General features: G+C 41.6%; 1 protein-coding gene across 1 annotated transcript in view; it reads left to right on the top strand.

Moving 5' to 3' along the window:
- LOC127572582 (dynein axonemal heavy chain 6-like) overlaps positions 1-19,345 on the top strand; it is a 320,765-nt gene that overhangs the window by 213,085 nt on the left and 88,335 nt on the right. The window contains 2 exon segments of the mRNA XM_052019999.1: positions 29-96; positions 18,836-19,016. Of these exon segments, the coding sequence (XP_051875959.1) occupies positions 29-96; positions 18,836-19,016 (249 nt within the window).

The raw sequence follows: 19,345 nt of genomic DNA, 5'->3' as shown, positions 1-19,345 counted from the left end.
AACATTTTTATAATTTTTATTACTTCAGGTATGTATAAAGGTCACTGTCATCAACTTCACTGTGACCAAATCTGGTTTGGAAGATCAGCTGCTGAGGTATGGTTCCTTGCTATTTATGATGTAACACTTTTCCAGGGTGCAGTTATATTTCCATTATTAAAACATTCTCTGAATCTATTTTCTATAATTTAGGCTTCAATGATTTTATGGACTGATTTCACAATGCCATTAGAACAAAAAATAATTGTTAGAGGTTGAACTATGAAAGTACAATTGTGTACAGTGCTTATCTAATTAATTATCTCATTAAGTGTGAACTAATTCAGTCATGGCGTTATGCAAAGTTCTGCTATGATATGCAGTTTTTGGTGTGCTAAAATGTGTGTTTTTTTGCACCAGCAGCCAATTAAGTCCTCTGTAAACAAAATTCACAAATTTGACCAAAATCCAGTGTAGGACAGTGTTAGTATGGCTTATACCAAGAAGCAATTACTAAAGCAGGATCTCTCCCAATTTTGTGCAGTGCATTTCCCAACTCTTTGTTGCACAGCAATCAGGGAAGGACGTTTGCCCTTAAAGGCACTATTCCCAAGGCAACCACACAGCAACAATACACAATATTGTTGCCAAAGAGGAGAAAGGCTGCTCCCAGATTCACTCAAGAAGATGTACAAGTCTTGGTCAAGGAGAAAAGTCTGCTCCCTGGAGTGTCAGGAAATTCACAGATCCACTATAAGAATTTCCTCCAGACTTGAGAGTCACCACACATTGGAGCATTGCTAAAAGAAACGTTGTGACCTCATGATCTGCAGAATGGAGAAAGTCACAGAAAATGTATTGTTTCCAGAGGTTCAAGTTCTTTAAATGATAGGGCACTCATCGAGAAATACACCAGTTAAGTATATTAATCAAAGATTAATTCCTTCATCTGTTATGTTCAGTGCAGTTGGAACTGCAGAGCAGGAGATGAGCCATCTGTGCTCATCCAGTTGATTATTGGTGTGATGTGTTGATGTTACCAATTGTATTGTGGAGAGAGTCACTTCAATTTGCAATGGGGATTTTGGTTTTGCACCCTTCAATGAAAGTTGTGTCTCTGTATAGGACTAATACCTTGTACCTCTTGTGGCCAATGCCTGACTTCTTTTTTCAGCTGGGAGATGTAGCTACAGATGTTGAGCATGGATGTTCCCTTTGTAGCCTTTTCTTTCTTACTGCTGCTCTTTTGCTGTTATTCAGTCTCCACCTCATATCCTCGGTCTCTGGGTCTCCTTGCTTCTCTTCTCCTGCAGCACTTGCTGTCTTTAGTTGGCAAAGTTATATAACATATAGCAGATGAGAGTGAAGTCTCTGCATCTGCTTGACTTAGCCATCTTCACTATGCAAGCCATCTTGGACTGTTGCAGGTAACAAAATCTCACCTTTGAGGGACCTAAGGGGTTTTCTGCTCTCATCCCGATACTTACATAGCTCTCATTTTGTCTGTGTTCATCTGCGGTGGTTGGAATGTGCACTAATGTGAGTACCCAGGAAAGCAGATGATTATCCTTATCCTCTGAATCTATCCCTCCAGGCATTGCCAGCCGCTGTAAATGGCCAGCAGTATGGGCATTGTATAATTCCCAGGACATGGCATTCACCATGAGGGAACTATTGATGGGATTCATAATAGGATGCATGTTGTGATTTTGCAGGTTATTAAGGGAAGCCCTGAATGAATGGTTGGCTGGATCATGGGAAATGCTGGAAAACCACAGTGCTCAAAATGCAAACTGTTTAAGTTTCCTGAATTCAAGGGCAATTAAATAATTTCTTCCCAGATGAAATGGCTAGGTTGCCTTTGATGCAGCAATGACCAGCAAATGCTTCCTCTAGTAATGGAGTGCAAACTGTGGACTCACCACTGAGCTAACCATGGAATGGTCATCTCAGAAGCAAAGTGCTGGAAATATATTCACCTTAATTTTTAGCGCAATCTGTGGACTGTAGAAAATGTTTGAATAGCCTATTGTCATTCATTAAGCTGCCAAGTCAGGTTTCTTCCTGCCAGTATAGTTTTTTTTAATTAGTGAAAAAGCAGTAATCTATTGCAGTGTGCTGCTCATTCTACTGAGACTGATCCTTGTAGTGTGCAACTATTTGCTCCAATTTTGTTGACATGGGTATAATCGAGTCATGTTATTAGTTGGTGAAAGCCTGATGCCGGGACTAATATCAAATGCACCAACATGATTAGCACACAGGCCAATTTCACTTCTGGCATATTTTCAACTAGAAATAATCTCTAGCATTATCTACTCCAGTTAAAATCAAAACTGAATTGTGAAGCACTTAAAGAAAGGCACCATGCTATCCAATTCCATGGATCTGGTAATTTACCTATATCCAACATATTCAAGATGTTGGTGGCTGTGTGGAAAAGCCCTTCATGAAGTTCCCATATTGATAGAATCATAAGCAGACTCATTTGAATTGGTATTGGTATTGGTTTATTATTGTCATTTGTACTGAGGTACAGTGGAAAGCTTGTCTTACAAACCGATCGTACAGGTCAATTCATTACACAGTGCAGTTACATTGAGTTAGTAAAGAGTGCATTGATGTAGCACAGGTAAAAACAATAAGAGTAAAGTGTCACACCTACAGAGAAAGTGCAGTGCAATAAGGCACAAGGTCACAACAAGGTAGATCGTGAGGTCATAGTCCATCTCATTGTATAAGGGAACTGTTCAATTGTCTTATCACAGTGGGGTAGAAGCTGTCCTTAAGTCTGGTGCCTTCAGGCTCCTGCATCTTCTACCCAATGGAAGAGGAGAGAAGAGAGAATGTCCCGGGTGGGTGGGGTTTTTGATTATGCTGGCTGCTTCACCAAGACAGCGAGAGGTAAAGACAGAGTCCAAGGAGGGGAGGCTGGTGTCCGTGATGCTCTGGGCTGTGTCCACAGCTCTCTGCAGTTTCTTGCGGTCCTGGGCAGAGCAGTTGCTGTGCCACGCTGTGATACATCCAGGTAGGATGGTTTCTATGGTGCATCTGTAAAAGTTGGTGAGAGTCAAAGGGGACAAACCAAATTTCTTTAACCTCCTGAGGAAGTAGAGGTGCTGGTGAGCTTTCTTGACCGTGGCTTCTATGTGATTTGACCAGGACAGGCTGTTGGTAATGTTCACTCCCAGGAACTTGAAGCTCTCAACTCTCTCGACCTCAGCACCATTGATGTAGACAGGTGCATGTACACTGCCCCCTTTCCTGAAGTCAATGACCAGCTCTTTTGTTTTGTTGATATTGAGGGAAAGGTTGTTGTCATGACACCATTCCACTAAGCTCTCTATCTCCTTCCTCAGGAATTTTATTAAACAGGTCACATTTGGAGTATTGTGTTCATTTCTGGTCACCTCATTATAGGAAGGATGTGGAAGCTTTAGAGAGGGTGCAGAGGAGACTTACCAGGACGTTACCTGGATTGGAGAGCATGTCTTATGAGGATAGGTTGAGTGAGCTGGGGCTTTTCTCTTTGGAGTGAAGGAGGATGAGAGATAACTCGATAGAGGTGTACAAGATGATCAGAGGCATAGATCGAGTGGACAGTCAGAGACTTTTTCCCTGTGTGACAATGGATAACATGAGGGGACATAATTTTAAGGTGATTGGAGAAAGGTATAAAGGGGATGTTGGGGTAAGTTTTTTACACAGAGATGGATGGTGGATGCGTGGAATGCACTTCCTTGCAGAGGTTGTGGGGGCTGATACATTAGGGACATTTAAGAGGCTCTTAGGTAGACACATGAATGATAGAAAAATGGGGGGTTATGTGGGAGGGAAGGGTTAGATAGATATTAGAGCAGGATAAAATGTCGGCACAACATTGTGGGCCAAAGGGCCTGTACTGTGCTGTAGTGTTCTATGTTCTAGGTGAGGCACTGCATTTCCTTAGATTTTCCCCTCCAATTCTATGTGCTGTCACTACAGAGGTAATCATTGATAATCCAGTCTGTAAAATTTGGCTCTGCAGCATCCATTGCTTGGTGCTTCAGGTACAGAATTGATTTCAATAAAGTAACTGACAGGCAGGATGTATTCCTGTCATGGGTTACACCAGCCTTGAGTTGCTTAGATTATGTGCAGCTGACACTTCTTGGAAGTGTGCAGAGCATGAAGTCAATCAGGTAGTAATGCTGATTCGAGCCTTTGTTGCCAAATTAGGCATCAGTACTCTAGTGAATACCCTCTCAATTTCAACAACCTGATATGAGTTCATTTCAAGTAGTTCCCATTGGTGTGATTTAAATGGAAACATCAACTATTTTTCTTTGGAGTTTATTTAATTTTCAGGCTATAGGTGTCATTGTAAGGCCCATCCCTAGTTACCCATGATATATTGTAGGTGAGTCACTTGTCTTTTTGATGAAGTTACTTCCACAGTGCTCTAGGGTGAGGGATTCCAGGATTTAAACTCAATAACAGTAAACTAATAACAACATATTTCCAAGTCAGTATCATGCATGACTTGAAGTTGGACTTGTAGGTGGTGGTGTTCTCATGCTCCTGCTGTCCTTGTCCTTCTTGGTGGTAGATATTGTAGTTTTTGGGAAGTACTACTGGTGTTTAGATGCAGCTTGGTTACTGATTTCTATTGTTGTTGCTTATATCCCACAAAGTGAGTGCAGAGTCTACAATTAATGGTTCACTTCCAAGGCTCTGCACAAGACAGTTGCACCCACACTGCAGCATCCATAGGTTGGGTGTCTTTTACATCCAGTAATGGAAACTGAGACATCAGTCATCATCTTCTATGCTTTCAGTTCTACAGATGACCTAAGACTCATTAACAGCCACTTTAATGATGGGAAGCACTGTCTCCTTATGGAATAAGGTGATGGACGATTCCACCAGTTAGCTACTGCTGCTTACAGTCCATGTCTTGCAAAATTGAAAAAATTGTATGTGTGGACTATCTGCCTGAATGATGTGCCTGGTAGGTATGCAAGCTGCAAGATATGGATGAAGGAAAGGGAGGTAATCATCACCCACTGGAAGGAAACACAACCCACAGACACTGCTCGACCCACTGAGTTCCACTAGCAGTTTATTGTTTTTTTTCCCACTCTGCAAAGATCTTCATAGACATGACTCTGCCTTTTACATGAAGACCATAGAATCCATCCCACAGCAAAATGTCAGGCCCTATATCGCTGCCATCTCTGCCTAATAATGAGTTGAGAAGACCGTATGATATCTGGGAATTAACAAGGCCTTGGGAGTAAACGGGTTTCCCTGCTGAAGTTCTAAAACTTGGCAGTGAGAAACTCCAGTCATGAATCTCCAAACCTCATGGCTTACTTCAGATTATCTGAAAGAAAAGATTCTGTATAATGTAAGGAAAGTGTTATGGACTACGTTACTATTGGTGAATGTCCCTTTAAGATAGAGCATAGTGGTGTGTGTATGGCATGCTGACGTCAACCAAAGATAAAGGATGGAATGACGTTGTTGAAGTAGTCAGTCAGGAGAGAGACAGAGAAAAGAGGGAGAGAGACAGAGAAAAGAGAGAGAGAGACCAGCCTGCTAGTTTTCTCTATCGATGGATGAGAAACAATAACTGTGTCTGTCACTGCAATCCACGTATGGAAATTGGGAGTAATCTGGTGGAGTTCACTTTGTTGTGCCACGATTCGGATGCTTTTCGGGGTGAGGAAGTCACTACCGAGTAAACTCTGAGGTGTCGTTTGGGTTCCATGGTGGAACATTTGGATTTCATAATTACTCTTTATGTTCTCTCTACATCTATGTTTTATCTTCAGACAACGGTGGTTGTTGAAGAAGCCTTTGCTCATGTTTCACCTTATGGCTTGCTGAACTGAACTTTAAGAACCATTCCTGGACTTAGAGTTTGGGACTTTGCCACACACACACAACGAGTTTAGTTTTGGGGTTAATGTTCAAGGTTTAACATTTTTACTTTAGTTTTCTTATTGTCATAAGTAGTTATTAATTAAGTAGTTTTTAACACTTGTCACATGACTCGGAGTGTTTCTTTTGTTGCTGGTTTGTAACAAAAGTCATTGGCAGGGTTCTCTCAAGTGCTTTCTCCCAGTGGCTCAAGAATAGCTCTCCTAATCACTCTGTGGAACCTACACACACCTCTAGAGGCATAGAGGAGTGAGAAATTTCACTGCACAATAACAAGAGAAATACAGGGAGCAGAAGCAATTACTATGCTTGGCCTTTTTTGACATTACTGAAGCCTTTGACTCCCTAATTGATTAAGGCTGTGATCCATCTTTCTCAATTTTGGCTATCCGTGGAAACCTGTGGCTAACTTACATTTGCTTCAGAATGTCAGGCAAGTCATGAACCTAACTTATCTTAGGTATCTTGGTCGGCATGGACCAGTTTGGCCAAAGGGCCTTTTACCATGATGTATGGCCCAATGACTAATTGGGAGATTATGGGATAGACAGAGAAAATGATTCAAGGATATTCTCAAAACTACCTTGAGAAAATGCAACATCCCACGCTGACTCCAAGGAAGTTCTGGTCCAGTCTGCTGCCAATCCATTTCAATTCAACTGCATTTCACCCTTTTGCAAAATCCTTTCACATTTTAAACTTTCCTGCACACATGTGGATTAGTGGATTAATTGTGACACTGATCTCTGGAATACAAAAGCATGAATTTTTGGAAATAATAAAAAAGACATGATGCTTTATTGAATACTGTATTAGCTGATGTAATTAAGAACAAGGCATTCACTTCAGGGCAAGAACCTCTTGCAGCACATAAATGTTTATTAACTACACTTATCATGATCCATAAGGTACATGCCAATAAGGGAAAGAAATTGACTTCAGTATTAACATACAGTTATGATTGCATAGAGCTAGACAATCCACTGGCATGAAGCATTAAGCAAATGAAGGAATGCCACAAACTATATTCATCATAGCAGGCCACAAGTAAATATTACGTTAAGAGTCAAGAGGGATAAAAAATGTCAGATATCTTGCCTTTCGTTTTAGATTTGGCAATTTCTAGTTGATGAAACTTTGCTCAAAGGGAGAAGGAGCTCACGGGATAGAACTTGAGTCTGCATTGGGAGCACACAGAAGCCCAACATTAATAGCTGAAGGAGCAACCAAGCTCCCCTCCCATGCACCCCACCAAGCAAGTCATGCCCACCTGTGGCAGTGTCCAGATGTTCCACATTGCGCTCTTCAATGTCTCAGACTCTACAGAATTGGAGTGGAAGCAAGTTATCCTCATCCCGAGGTACTGCCTAACAAAAAGAAGATTAATGTGAGCTTTGCAGAAGTGCTAAATGTTTGAAGGCTGGTGGATTGCATGATGTTATATCGAAGTTGTGGTTGATAGAGTGTATTGGAAGATGAAGTTGGGAAGATGACACACTGACCAGCACAGTTGATAGAATGCGTCCTTTGCTCTCGAAGCTTACAGAGGGATATTGATAGGATGCAGAGCTGGGCTGATGGAGATGGAGTTCAATCCAGAGAAGTGTGAGGTAGTACACTTTGGAAGGACAAACTCCAAGGTGGAGTACAAGGTAAATGGCAGGATTCTGGGCAGTGTAGAGGAGCTGAGGGATCTGGGGGTTCATATCCACAGATCACTGAAAGTCACCTCACAGGTGGATAGGGTAGTTAAGAAAGCTTATGGGATGTTAGCTTTCATAAGTCGTGGGATCGAGTTTAAGAGTCACGAAGTAATGATGCAGCTTTACAAAACTCTGCTTAGGCCACAGTTAGAATACTATGTCCAGTTCTGGTCACCTCATTGTAGGAAGGATGTGGAGGCGTTGGAAAGGGTACAGAGGAGATTTACTAGGATGCTGCTTGGATTAGAGAGTATGGATTATGAGGAGAGAGTAAAGGAGCTAGGGCTTTTCTCATTGGAGAGAAGGAAGATGAGGGGAGACATGATAAGGTATACAAGATATTAAGAGGAATAGATAGAGTGGACAGCCAGCGCTTCTTTCCCAGGGTACCAATGCTCAAAACAAGAGGACATGGCTTTAAGGTAATGGGTGGGAAGCTCAAGGGAGATGTCAGAGGGAGGTTTTTCACCTAGAGAGTGGTTGGTGCATGGAATGCGTTGCCTGGGGTGGTGGTGGAGGCTGATACGTTGGTCAAGTTCAAGAGATTGTTAGATAAGCATATGGAGGAATTTAGAATAGAGGGATATGTGAGAGGAAGTGGTTAGATAGTCTTAGGTGTGGTTTGAAGGGCGGCACAACATGGTGGGCCAAAGGGCCTGTATTGTGCTGTATTGTTCTATGGTTCTAAATATATTCTTTGAGCTTCACCACACGTGTGGCATCATTGAACTTAACTCCTGGGGTCTGTACTCCTGCCATTGAACTCCACAATTGTATCCTTCTAGTACCTTATCAGTGTGCATTGAGAGAGCCTCCTGATGTATTGCAAATATACGACATCGCTTTTACTTTGTACTTCTCTTCCTCTATTATGTCCTCCAAAGAACACTGAAGAAAATACTGAAGAACAATGAAGCTCATACTCTCCTGTGTTTTTCCATTCTTGTCTGTCTCCCAGATCAGAACTAGCTCCACAACATCCATCAACACTTCACATTCTCCCCTGTAACAACTGCAGAGTATGTTTAACAGGCGCTAGACACATATAAAAATAGCATCTCAGGTAAAGCAACAAGCTAATAAAAAACACAGTACTGACTACACACAGAACTCATGTATATGAATATTGTGTGCCGTTCTGGTTGCCATACTATAGGAAGGATGTGACTGAGCTAGAGAGGATGCAGAAAAGATTCACATAGATGTTGCCGGGACTGGAGGCTTGAGTTATAAGGAGAGACTGGATAGACTGGGACTGTTTTCCCTGCAGCGAAGGAGGTTGAGGAGTGAACTTATAGATGTTTATAAAATCATGAAGGGCATAGATAAGGTGGATGGTCACAGTGCTTTTTGCAGGCTAGACAAGTCTAAAACTATAAGGCATAGGTTTAGGGCAGCATGGTAGTGTAGCGGTTAGCACGACACTATTACAGCACTGGCGATCGGGATTCAATTCCCGTCACTGTCTGTAAGGAGTTTGTACGTTCTCCCGTGTCTGCGTGGGTTTCCCCCGGGTGCTCCGGTTTCCTCCCACATTGCAAAGACTACGGGTAGGTTAATTTGGGGTTAAAATGGGCAGCGCAGACTCATTGGGCTGGAAGGGCCTGTAACCATGCTGTAAATAAAATTTTTTAAATAATTTTTTAAAAATTTAAAGGTGAAAGGGGAAAGATTTAAAGCGGACCTGAGAGGCAAATGTGGTGGGTATATGGAACGAGCTACCAGTGGAAGTGGTTGAGGTGGGTACAATTACAAAATTTAGTAGACATTTCAGCAGGTATGTGGATAGAAAATGTTTAGAGGGATAAAGGCCAAGTGCAGGCAATGGGACTAGCTCAGTAAGGTATCTTAATTGGAATGGACTAAGTGCCAAAGAGCCTGTTTCCATGTTGTATAACTCTATGCAGCTTAAGTTAATGTGCTGTCTGTATTGTGCATGGCATGTGCATTGCAATCCTTCTTTTGTCCCTTTTTGAGAATATCCAATTTGGTTTCTTCCCCTCTTCCCAGAATTCATTTAATGTGCATAAAATAAACCTTTTAAGCAAGAGAAGCCACAAGGAAATCACGTTCATTATCTTTTTGAAATGTAGCTTTATTTCCCCTCTCATCTCCTCCACAATTGATTCATGAGCTTTTCTGTATAGTTTTTTCTTGTAGCTTTTATTACATGCAATGCATGAAGCACGTCATCCCCATCCTTGCTCTCCCCCCTTCCCCACTCTGCCCTGCTTCCACCACCAACCCAAACTCCCATCCTCCTCCTCCATCTAGAGAGCTTGATCTGCTTTCATCGTCTATTGTCAGTTCAAAAAAGGGCTCACATGATTTTTTATCTCATAATATTATTTACAGTATTCAATACATCTTCAAAAATTACAAGTTATAAAAAGCAGCAGAAATGTACATCCAGTCATTGTTAATAGCTTCTACAGTATAATGTTACAAATTCAATCATATTTCTTGCTGCTGCTTTTAAAAGATTTGCATAAAGCCAGCAATATTTCATCAAATAGAAATTGCTAAATCTGAAATGAAAGGCAAGATATCTGACATTTTTTACTCTCTGCTCTTTCTGTAATATTTACTTGTGGTCTGGTATGATGAATATAGTTTGTGGCATTCCTTCAGTTGCTTTATGCTTTATGCTAATTGATTGTCTAGCTCTATGCAACCATAAATGTATGTAGATACTGAAGTCAATTTCTTTCCCTTATCGTCATGTGCCTTATGGATCATGACAAGTGTGGTTAATAAACATATGTGTGCTGCAAGATGTTGTTGCCCTGAAGTGAATGCCTTGATGTTAATTTCATCAGCCAGTACAGTATTCAATGAAGCATCAAATGACTTTTTTACTTTTTATGAAATCATGCATTTGTGTTCCAGAGATCAGTGCCACAATTAATCCATTAATCCAGATGTGTGCAGGGAAGTTTAAAATGTGAAAGCACTTGGCAAAATGGTGAAATGAAGTTAATTTGAAATGGATTAGCAACAGAATATTCTGAATGATAATTCTGAAAGCAGCAATAAGAGCAAAGTGTGAGATCAGTAGCAAAATCTGTGATGCTGCATTGTGATTGATGGAAAATCTTGTAAAGTGGATAAAGGTTAGGCATTCTGGAAAAAAATGTTCTTGCAATGCTTCACTGAAAAAAATAAAGACAACATTCCTTCCTTGACATCCTGAACAAATTGTTGATTCTCTTTCTGCTGAAGAGTCAGTGCATAAACCCACAGGCTTCACAAGTTGAACAATTATGACCAGTATGAACCATGATCATTTTAAATGGCAGAGCAGGATCAAATGGCTGAATGACCACTCCTGCTCCTATTTTACTAGGTTTTTAACATAGAATGTATTATATAAATATTTAATTTTTAACAGTTATTTTTGCTACTGGACTTATTTAAAATAATATTTTCAGAAAAGGAAGGATTGGTAGCCTTACAGTTCACCTTGCCTTTGTGTAATTTCCAGAACACTTCCCATTTTCTATGTGGCAATTTCTTGCTTCACATGAGAGTAATTCTATAAAGAAATTATTCATTGGGTAAAAGTAGACATAAAAAAATTGAGGGTGCAATTGCTGAATCAGTCACTCTTGATGAACTAGTTTTTATAACTATAGAGTCCTAGAGTCATAGAGCAATACAGCACAGCCACTATGCTGACTATCAGATACCTATCTATACTAATCCCGCCTACCAGCATTTGGTCCATAGCCCACTATCTCATGGCAATTTAAGTGCTCGCCCAGATGCTTCTTAAATGCTGTGAAAGTACTTGCATCCACCACTTTCTCAGGCAGTGCATTCCAGATTGTAACCATCCTTTGGGTGAACAAATTCTTCCTTAGATCACCTCTAATCTTCTTTCTCCTCACCTTAAACCTATGCCTTCTGGTATTAGACACATCTGCCTTGGGGAAAAGTTTCTACCCTGTCTACGCCTCTCATAATTTTGCATACCTTTGTGAAGTTCCCCCTCAGATTCTTCTGCTCCAAGGAAAAAAACTAATCTATCCAGTCTCTCCTCATAACTGAATCATTCCATCCTAGGCAACATCCTGTTGAATCTCCTCCTGAGTGCAATCAGATCTTTCCTATAGTATGGCAACCAGAACAGCACACAATATTCCAGCTATGGCCTAATCAGTGTTTTATAAAGTTTTACCAAGACCTTCCTGCACTTAGAGTGTATGCCCCAACTAATGAAGACAAGCATCCTGTATGCTTTCTCCACTACTCCATCCACCAGTGCTGCCACCTTCAGGGATCCTTGGACTTGTACACCAAGTTTGCTTTTTTTTCCTCAATACTCCCTAGGGCCCTACCATTCATTTGTATATATCCTACCCTTACTTGACCACCCTTACCCCCCCCCCCCCCCCAAAAATACATCACCTCACACTTACTAGGATTAAATTCCATTTGCCGTTGCCCTGGACAATTATTAAATGATCAATATCATTCTGTACCCCAGACTGCCCTCCTCACTCTCCACAGCACCACTAATTTTCATGTTTCAAATTTAAATATCATACCTCCTACGTTCACATCTAAATCATTAATGTATAAAACAGCAAAAGACCCAGCACTGATCCTTGTGTTACACCTCTGGTTACAACCTGGAAATTATGAAGGCAGACCTCCACCATCATGCTTATTTCATATTACCAATGCAATTTTGGATCCACTTTGCCAAATTGCCTTGGATCACATGGATTCTGACCTGTTGGACAATTCTTCCTTGTGGAACCTGCTCAAAGACCTTAATGAAGTCCGTGTAAACTACATCAACCTAAAGACTGGAAGGTGGCTAATGTTGTTCCATTGTTTAAGAAAGGTAGCAAGGACAAGCCAGGGAACTACAGGGTGGTCAGCCTGACATTAGTAGTGGGGAATTTACTGGAGGGAATTCTGAGCAACAGGATCTACCAGCATTTGGATCGACAGAATCTGATTAGGAGGAGTTAGCATGGCTTTGTGCATGGAAAGCTGTGCTTGATGAATCTTTTAGAGTTTTTTGAAGAGGTAACCAAAAAGGTAGATGAGGGTAGGGCAGTGGATATTCTCTATTTGGACTTTAGCAAAGCCTTTGACAAGGTCCCACATGGTAGGCTGGTCTGGGAGGTTAGGTCCCATGGAATCGAGGGAGAGCTTGTTAGGTGGATTCAAAATTGGCTGGGAGGTAGGAAGCAGAGGGTGGTGGTTGAAGGTTGTTTCTCGGAATGGTGACTAGTGGTGTGCCGCAGGGGTCGGTGTTGGGACCCTTGTTATTTGTTATCTATATAAATGATTTGGATGCGAGTGTACAAGGCTTCATCAGTAAGTTTGCGGATGACACAAGATTAGGAGGTGTCGTTGATAGTGAAGAAGGTTATCGTAGATTACAGGGAATCAGTTAGGGAAGTGGGCGGAGGAGTGTCAAATGGATTTCAATACAGATAAGTGTGAGGTGATGCATTTTGGAAAATTAAATCAGCATAGGACTCATACTAAGAATGGTAGGGCACTAGGGAGTGTAATGGAACAGAGGGACCTAGCAGTACAAGTGCATAGTTTGATGAAAGCAGCGTCCCCAGTAGACAGGGTGATGAAAAAGGCATTCAGCACGCTGGCCTCCATCAGTCAGGGTATTGAGTATAGGAGCTGGGACATTACTTTGCAGTTGTATAAGTTGTTGGTGAGGCCAGACTTGGTTTTGATCACCCTGTTATAGGAAAGACATGGTTAAACTGGAAAGAGTGCAGAAAAGATTTATGAGTATGTTTCCAGGACAAGAGGACGTGAATTATAGGGAGGGGTTGGGCAGGCTTGGACTTTATTACTTGGAATGTAAGAGAATGAAGGGCAACCTTACAGGAAGGTTTAAAATTATGAGAGGCACAGATAAGATGGATGGTAACAGTCTTTTCCCCAGGGTAGGTGAGTCTAAAACTAGAGGGCATAGGTTTAGGGTGAGAGGAGAAAGATTTAAAAGGGACCTGAGGGGCAATTTTTCCACACAGAGGGTGGTGAATATATGGAACAAGCTGCCAGAGGAAGTGGTTGTAGCAGGTATAATAGAATCATTTAAGAAGCACTTGGATAGGTATATAGAGGGGTAGGGCTTAGAGGGATATGGGCTGAACACAGGAAATTCAGACTAGCTGGGTGGGCATTGTGGTCAGCATGGATGTGTTGGGCTAAAGAGCCTGTATTTGTGCTGTATTGCTCTATAACTCTATGATCAACCAACTAGTCTCATCTATTTAATTACCTCTTCAGGAAACTCACTAAATTAGTCAAACAGGATCTCCAACTAACTAATCCATACTTAAGATAGTCTTAGGCGTGGTTTAAAGGTCGGCACAACATGGTGGGCCGAAGGGCCTGTATTGTGCTGTACTGTTCTATGGTTCTTTGGTTCTATGGTATGCTGGCTGTCCCTGATTAATCCCTGCCTTTCGAAGAGATGATTAATACTGTCCCTCAGATTACTTTTCCAATAATTTCTCTACCAACTACATTAAACTAACTGGCCTATAATTACCTATCTCAGCCCTGCTGCCCTTCTAATCATTTGGCACCTCACCTGTGGGCAGTGGAGATTTAAATATCTCCATCAGGGCCCCAACAATTTCTTCCCTTGCTCACATAGCAGCCTGGGATATCTCTCATTAGGCCCTGAGGAGTTATCCACCTTTATGCTTGCTAAGGCATCTAATTCCTTCTTTTTAATCTAGAATTTCACCATCCCAACTGAAATCTCCAACTACAATGTCTTTCTTCTTAGTGAACACAGATGAAAAGTATTCATTTGAAACCTGGCCCACATCCTCTGGATCCATGTACAGATGCCCCTTTGTTTTCTAATGGGCCTCACCCTTTCCCTAGTTACCCTCTTAATATACCCATGAAATGCCTTGGCATTTACCTTCATTTTCTCTGCCACTGATATTGCATGGCCCCTCTTTATTGCCCTCTCCCCCACAACCTGGAGAAGATTCTTAGAGACAGGATTTATGGGCATTTGGAGAAGCATAGGCTGATTAGGGACAGTCAGCATGGCTTTGTAAGGGGCAGATTGTGCCTCACGAACCTGATTGAATTCTTTGAGGATGTGACAAAGCACATTGATGAAGGTAGAGCAGTGGATGTGGTGTACATGGATTTTAGTAAGGCGTTTGATAAGGTTCCTCATGGAAGGCTCATTCAGAAGGTCAGGAGATATGGGATCCAGGGAAACCTGGTTTTGTGGATTCAGAATTGGCTCGTTTATAGAAGACAGAGGGTGATGGTAGATGGAGGGTATTCTGCCTGGAGGTCGGTGACCAGTGGTGTTCCACAGGGACCTGTTCTGAGACCCCTGCTCTTTGTGATTTTTATAAATGACTTGGATGAAGATGTGGAAGGGTTGGTTATTAAGTTTGTTGATGATACAGAGGTTGGTGGTGTTGTGGATAGTGTTGAAGGTTGCTGTAGATTACAACAGGATATTGATAGAATGCAGACCTAGGCTGAGAAGTGGCAGATGAAGTTCAACCGGAAAAGTGCGAAGTGATACACTTTGGGAGACTGAATTTGAAGGCAGAATACAAGGTTAATGGCAGGACTTTTAGCAGTGTGGAGAAACAGAGGGATCTTGGGGTCCACATCCATAGATCCCTCAAGGTTGCTGCGCAGGTCAATAGGGTGGTTAAGAAGGTGTATGATGTGTTGGCCTTCATTAGTCAGAGTATTTAGTTCAAGAGCCACGAGGTAATATTGCAGCTCTATAGAACTCTTGTTAGACCACACTTGTTAGAGTATTGTGTTCAGTTCTGATCACCTCATTATAGGAAGGATGTGGACGTTTCAGCGAGGGTACAGAGGAGATTTACCAGGATGCTGCCTGGATTGGAGAGTATGTCTTATGAGGATAGGTTGAGTGAGCTTGGGCTTTTCTCTTTGGAGAGAAGGAGGATGAGAGGTGACTTGGTAGAGGTATACAAGGTGATAAGAGGCATAGATCGAGTGGACAGTCAGAGACTTTTTTCCAGGGCAACAATGACTAACACAAGGGGGCATAATTTTAAGGTGATTGAAGGAAGATATAAGGGGGATGTCAGGAGTAAGTTTTTTACACAGAGAGTGGTGGGTGCGTGGAACACACTGCTGGCAGAGGTTGTGGGGGCAGATACATTAGGGACATTTAAGAGACTCTTAGATAGACACATGAATGATAGAGAACTGGAGGGCTATGTGGGAGGGAAAGGTTAGATAAATCTTAGAGCAGGATAAAATGTCGGCACAAGGCCTGTACTGCGCTGTAATGTTCTATGTTCTATGTTCTAACTCTTTCTTTACTCCTGAAGGACATCACCCATTTTCACTGAACCATAGAACCATAGAACCATACAGCACAAAACAGACCCTTCTGCCCACCATGTTGTGCCATCCATCAAACCACCCTCACACTATCTAACCCTTTCCTCCCGCATATCCCTCTATCTCACATTCCTCCATGTGCCTATCCAACAAACTCTTGAACCTGTCCAATGTATCTGCCTCCACCACCACCCCAGGCAGTGCATTCCATGCATCAACCACTCTCTGGGTGAAAAACCTCCCCCGACATCTCCCCTGAACCTCCCACCCATAACCTTAAAGCCATGCCCTCTCGCCTTGAGCATTGGTGCCCTGGGAAGGAGGCGCTGGCTGTCTACTCTACCTATTCCTCTTAATATTTTATATACCTCTATCATGTCTCCTCTCATCCTCCTCCTTTCCAGTGAATAAAGCCCTAGCACCTTAAGCCTTTCCTCATATTCCATACGCTCTAATCCAGGCAGCATCCTGGTAAATCTCCTCTGCACCCTCTCCAACGCCTCACATCCTTCCTATAATGCGGCGACCAGAACTGAACACAGTACTCTAAGTGTGGTCTAACCAGAGTTTTGTAAAGCTGCATCATCACTTCGCGGCTCTTAAACTCAATGCCACAACTTATGAAAGCTAACATCCCATAGGCCTTCTTAACTGCTCTATCCACCTGTGAGGCAACTTTCAGTGAACTGTGAATATGAACCCCCAGATCCCTCTGCTCCTCTACACTGCCAAGTACCTTGCCATTCACCCTGTACTCCGCCCTGAAGTTTGTCCTTCCAAAGTGTACCACTGATCCATTCTTACCACACACTTCCTATTTGTTCTTTATTAAACTGTCAGTATCCTTTGACATCCAGTGTTCCCTGGACTTGCCATCATCCCCTTATTCCTCACAGAATACCTTGGCTCTGAATTCTTACTATTTCACTTTTAAAAGACTCCCGCTTCCAATATGGTATCCACATGAGACACTGCCTCAAGAAGGCAACATCTAACATCAAAGATCCCCACCATCTTCTCATGGCTCCCATTGGCAGGAAGTACAGAAGCCTGAAGTCCCACACCACCAGGTTCAAGAACAGTTACTTCCCTTCAACCATTTGGTCCTTGAACCAACCTGCTCAATTCTAATCATTACCTTAGTACGGCAACACTATGACCAACTTTGTATTACAATGGACTTTGATTTTTTTTTGTTCTAATTGTGTTCTTTCTTTTAAAAATTGTGTATAATTTATGTTTAATCTATGCTGCTGCAAGTAAGTTTCTCATTGCACCTGTGCATATATGCTTGATTTTGAATTTGACCTTTGACTTGCAAGTAGCTGCTCCCACTCTACATGTGCCGGGACCTGTCAAATGATATTGAAATTGGCCTTCTCCAATTCAGGTACTTAATTTCCAGATTATCCTTATTCCTTTCTATAACCATTTTAAAACTTACTGAGTTATGGTCACTTTTCCCAAAGCTTTCACCCACTGGCACTTCATCCACTTGACAGCTTCATTCCCTCGGATTAGGCCTATTACTGCCTCATCCCAAGAGGGACTATAGGAAGTTCCCAGATTACGAACGAGTTCTGTTTTTGAGTCTGTTCATAAGGTGAATTTGTATGTAAATCAGAACAGTTACGTACAGTTCACATCCAGCGTCAATTAGTCCTAAATCACTACAAGCTTCAGTTATTTATTGCTATATATTAAGATCCAAATGGAATTTTGATTCCAGTTGCATTATAATTCCACACATAATGGTGTCATTCATTACAGTACAGTACTGTGGAGGTGCAGTTACCACATCGAGTGAATTTTGTGTATTTTCCGACTGACGGACAAAATCAACATAAGGACATCTGTAGAAACGGACCTCGGTCATTACCCGGGGACGATCTGTCGTAGGAAAGTGAGTGCTGGATAGATAGAGAGAGGGATCGAGAGAGAGAGATCGAGAGATAGAGATAGATAGAGAGATAAATATGGTAGGTGGGGGCAGCGGGAGAGGGGGCTGATGACCATTCATGGCATCCCTCATCATTTGGAACTCTTCGAACATCCCTGCCCCCAAATAGTGGTACAGACTGTAACACATGAAATCCACGATCCAGCCGTTTGCCACCTCCATCCCCTGGAAAAAGTCAAACCGTTCTGCGCCCAAGATATTGGACCTGTTCTGGTTCAAGTGCAACCCATCCTCTTTGTGCAGATCTGACCTACCCCAGAAATGTTCCCAATGATCAAAAATGTAAAGCCTTCCTCCTACACCATCCCTTTATCCATGCATTCATCTGACCTATCTTCCTATTCCTATAATTAGAAGCGCATGACACTGGAAGTAATCCAAAGATTACAATCTTAAAGGTTTTTAATCTGCCACCTATCACCCTAACTACATGCTGCAGGACCTCATCTCTTTTTCTACCCTTATTGCTTGTAATGACATCTGCCACAACTACTGACTGTTCACCCTCACTCTTCAGAACACCCTACAAGCTGTGGTGTGAAGAAAATGTGAACAAAAATTGTTGGCAGGAGAACTCATTAATATTATCCATTATTTCTTGGGAACTGCATCTTTTCTCTTTGTAGAAGTGACAAGAATGCCTTTCACAAAGTGTTGTGATAAATAGTTTATGACGAGATTGGCCCTATTTGATATGATTACAGTTTATAACTGCCTAGAACTAGACTGAAACTAGAATTGAAACTAGGCTGCTTTGTATTAAGCCTTGATGCAGGGTCTTGACTTGAAAAGTCAACCATCCTTTTCCTCTACAGATGCTGCTTGACCCATTGAGTTCTTCGAGCAGTTTAATTTTTGCTGCTTTGTATTACTTGTCATTATATGATTCTTCTGGTGTGCTCTTTTACAGTGATGTTGTAAGAATCGAGAAACCTGAACTTGAAGAACAAAGAAATCAGTTAATTGTTCAAATCAACTCTGATAAAAATCAGTTGAAAGCTATTGAAGATAGAATCTTGAAGCTGCTTTTTACTTCAGAAGGTAACATTCTGGATAATGAAGAATTAATAAACACTCTTCAAGAGTCAAAGGTAATTTGTTTTATGAAATATGTTTTTCAATACAAAGAGCACTATCTTTGAATTTGGAGTATTTATTTGCCTTCTGTTGAAAAATCTTCAAAAGGATCTTCTAATACCCAATGTTCTGATTTGAAGAAGTGTGGAAGTTTGCTAAATTAATGAAATTCCAGATCTGTTCTACCAATAGCTTCGGGTGTTTCGTATTACATCATGTGATTAATTTTCTTAGTCAGACTTCACATTGCTATCCCCAACATTTAGACATGCCTATGATTTTTATATACATTCTCATTACTTAATTTCCATCCCCAAAATGGTGGCTTTTCATGTTGATTTGT

The sequence above is a fragment of the Pristis pectinata genome, chromosome 7, assembly GCF_009764475.1.
Source record: "Pristis pectinata isolate sPriPec2 chromosome 7, sPriPec2.1.pri, whole genome shotgun sequence".
Classification (NCBI taxonomy): domain Eukaryota; kingdom Metazoa; phylum Chordata; class Chondrichthyes; order Rhinopristiformes; family Pristidae; genus Pristis; species Pristis pectinata.
This window is presented reverse-complemented; position numbering and strand designations above follow the sequence as displayed.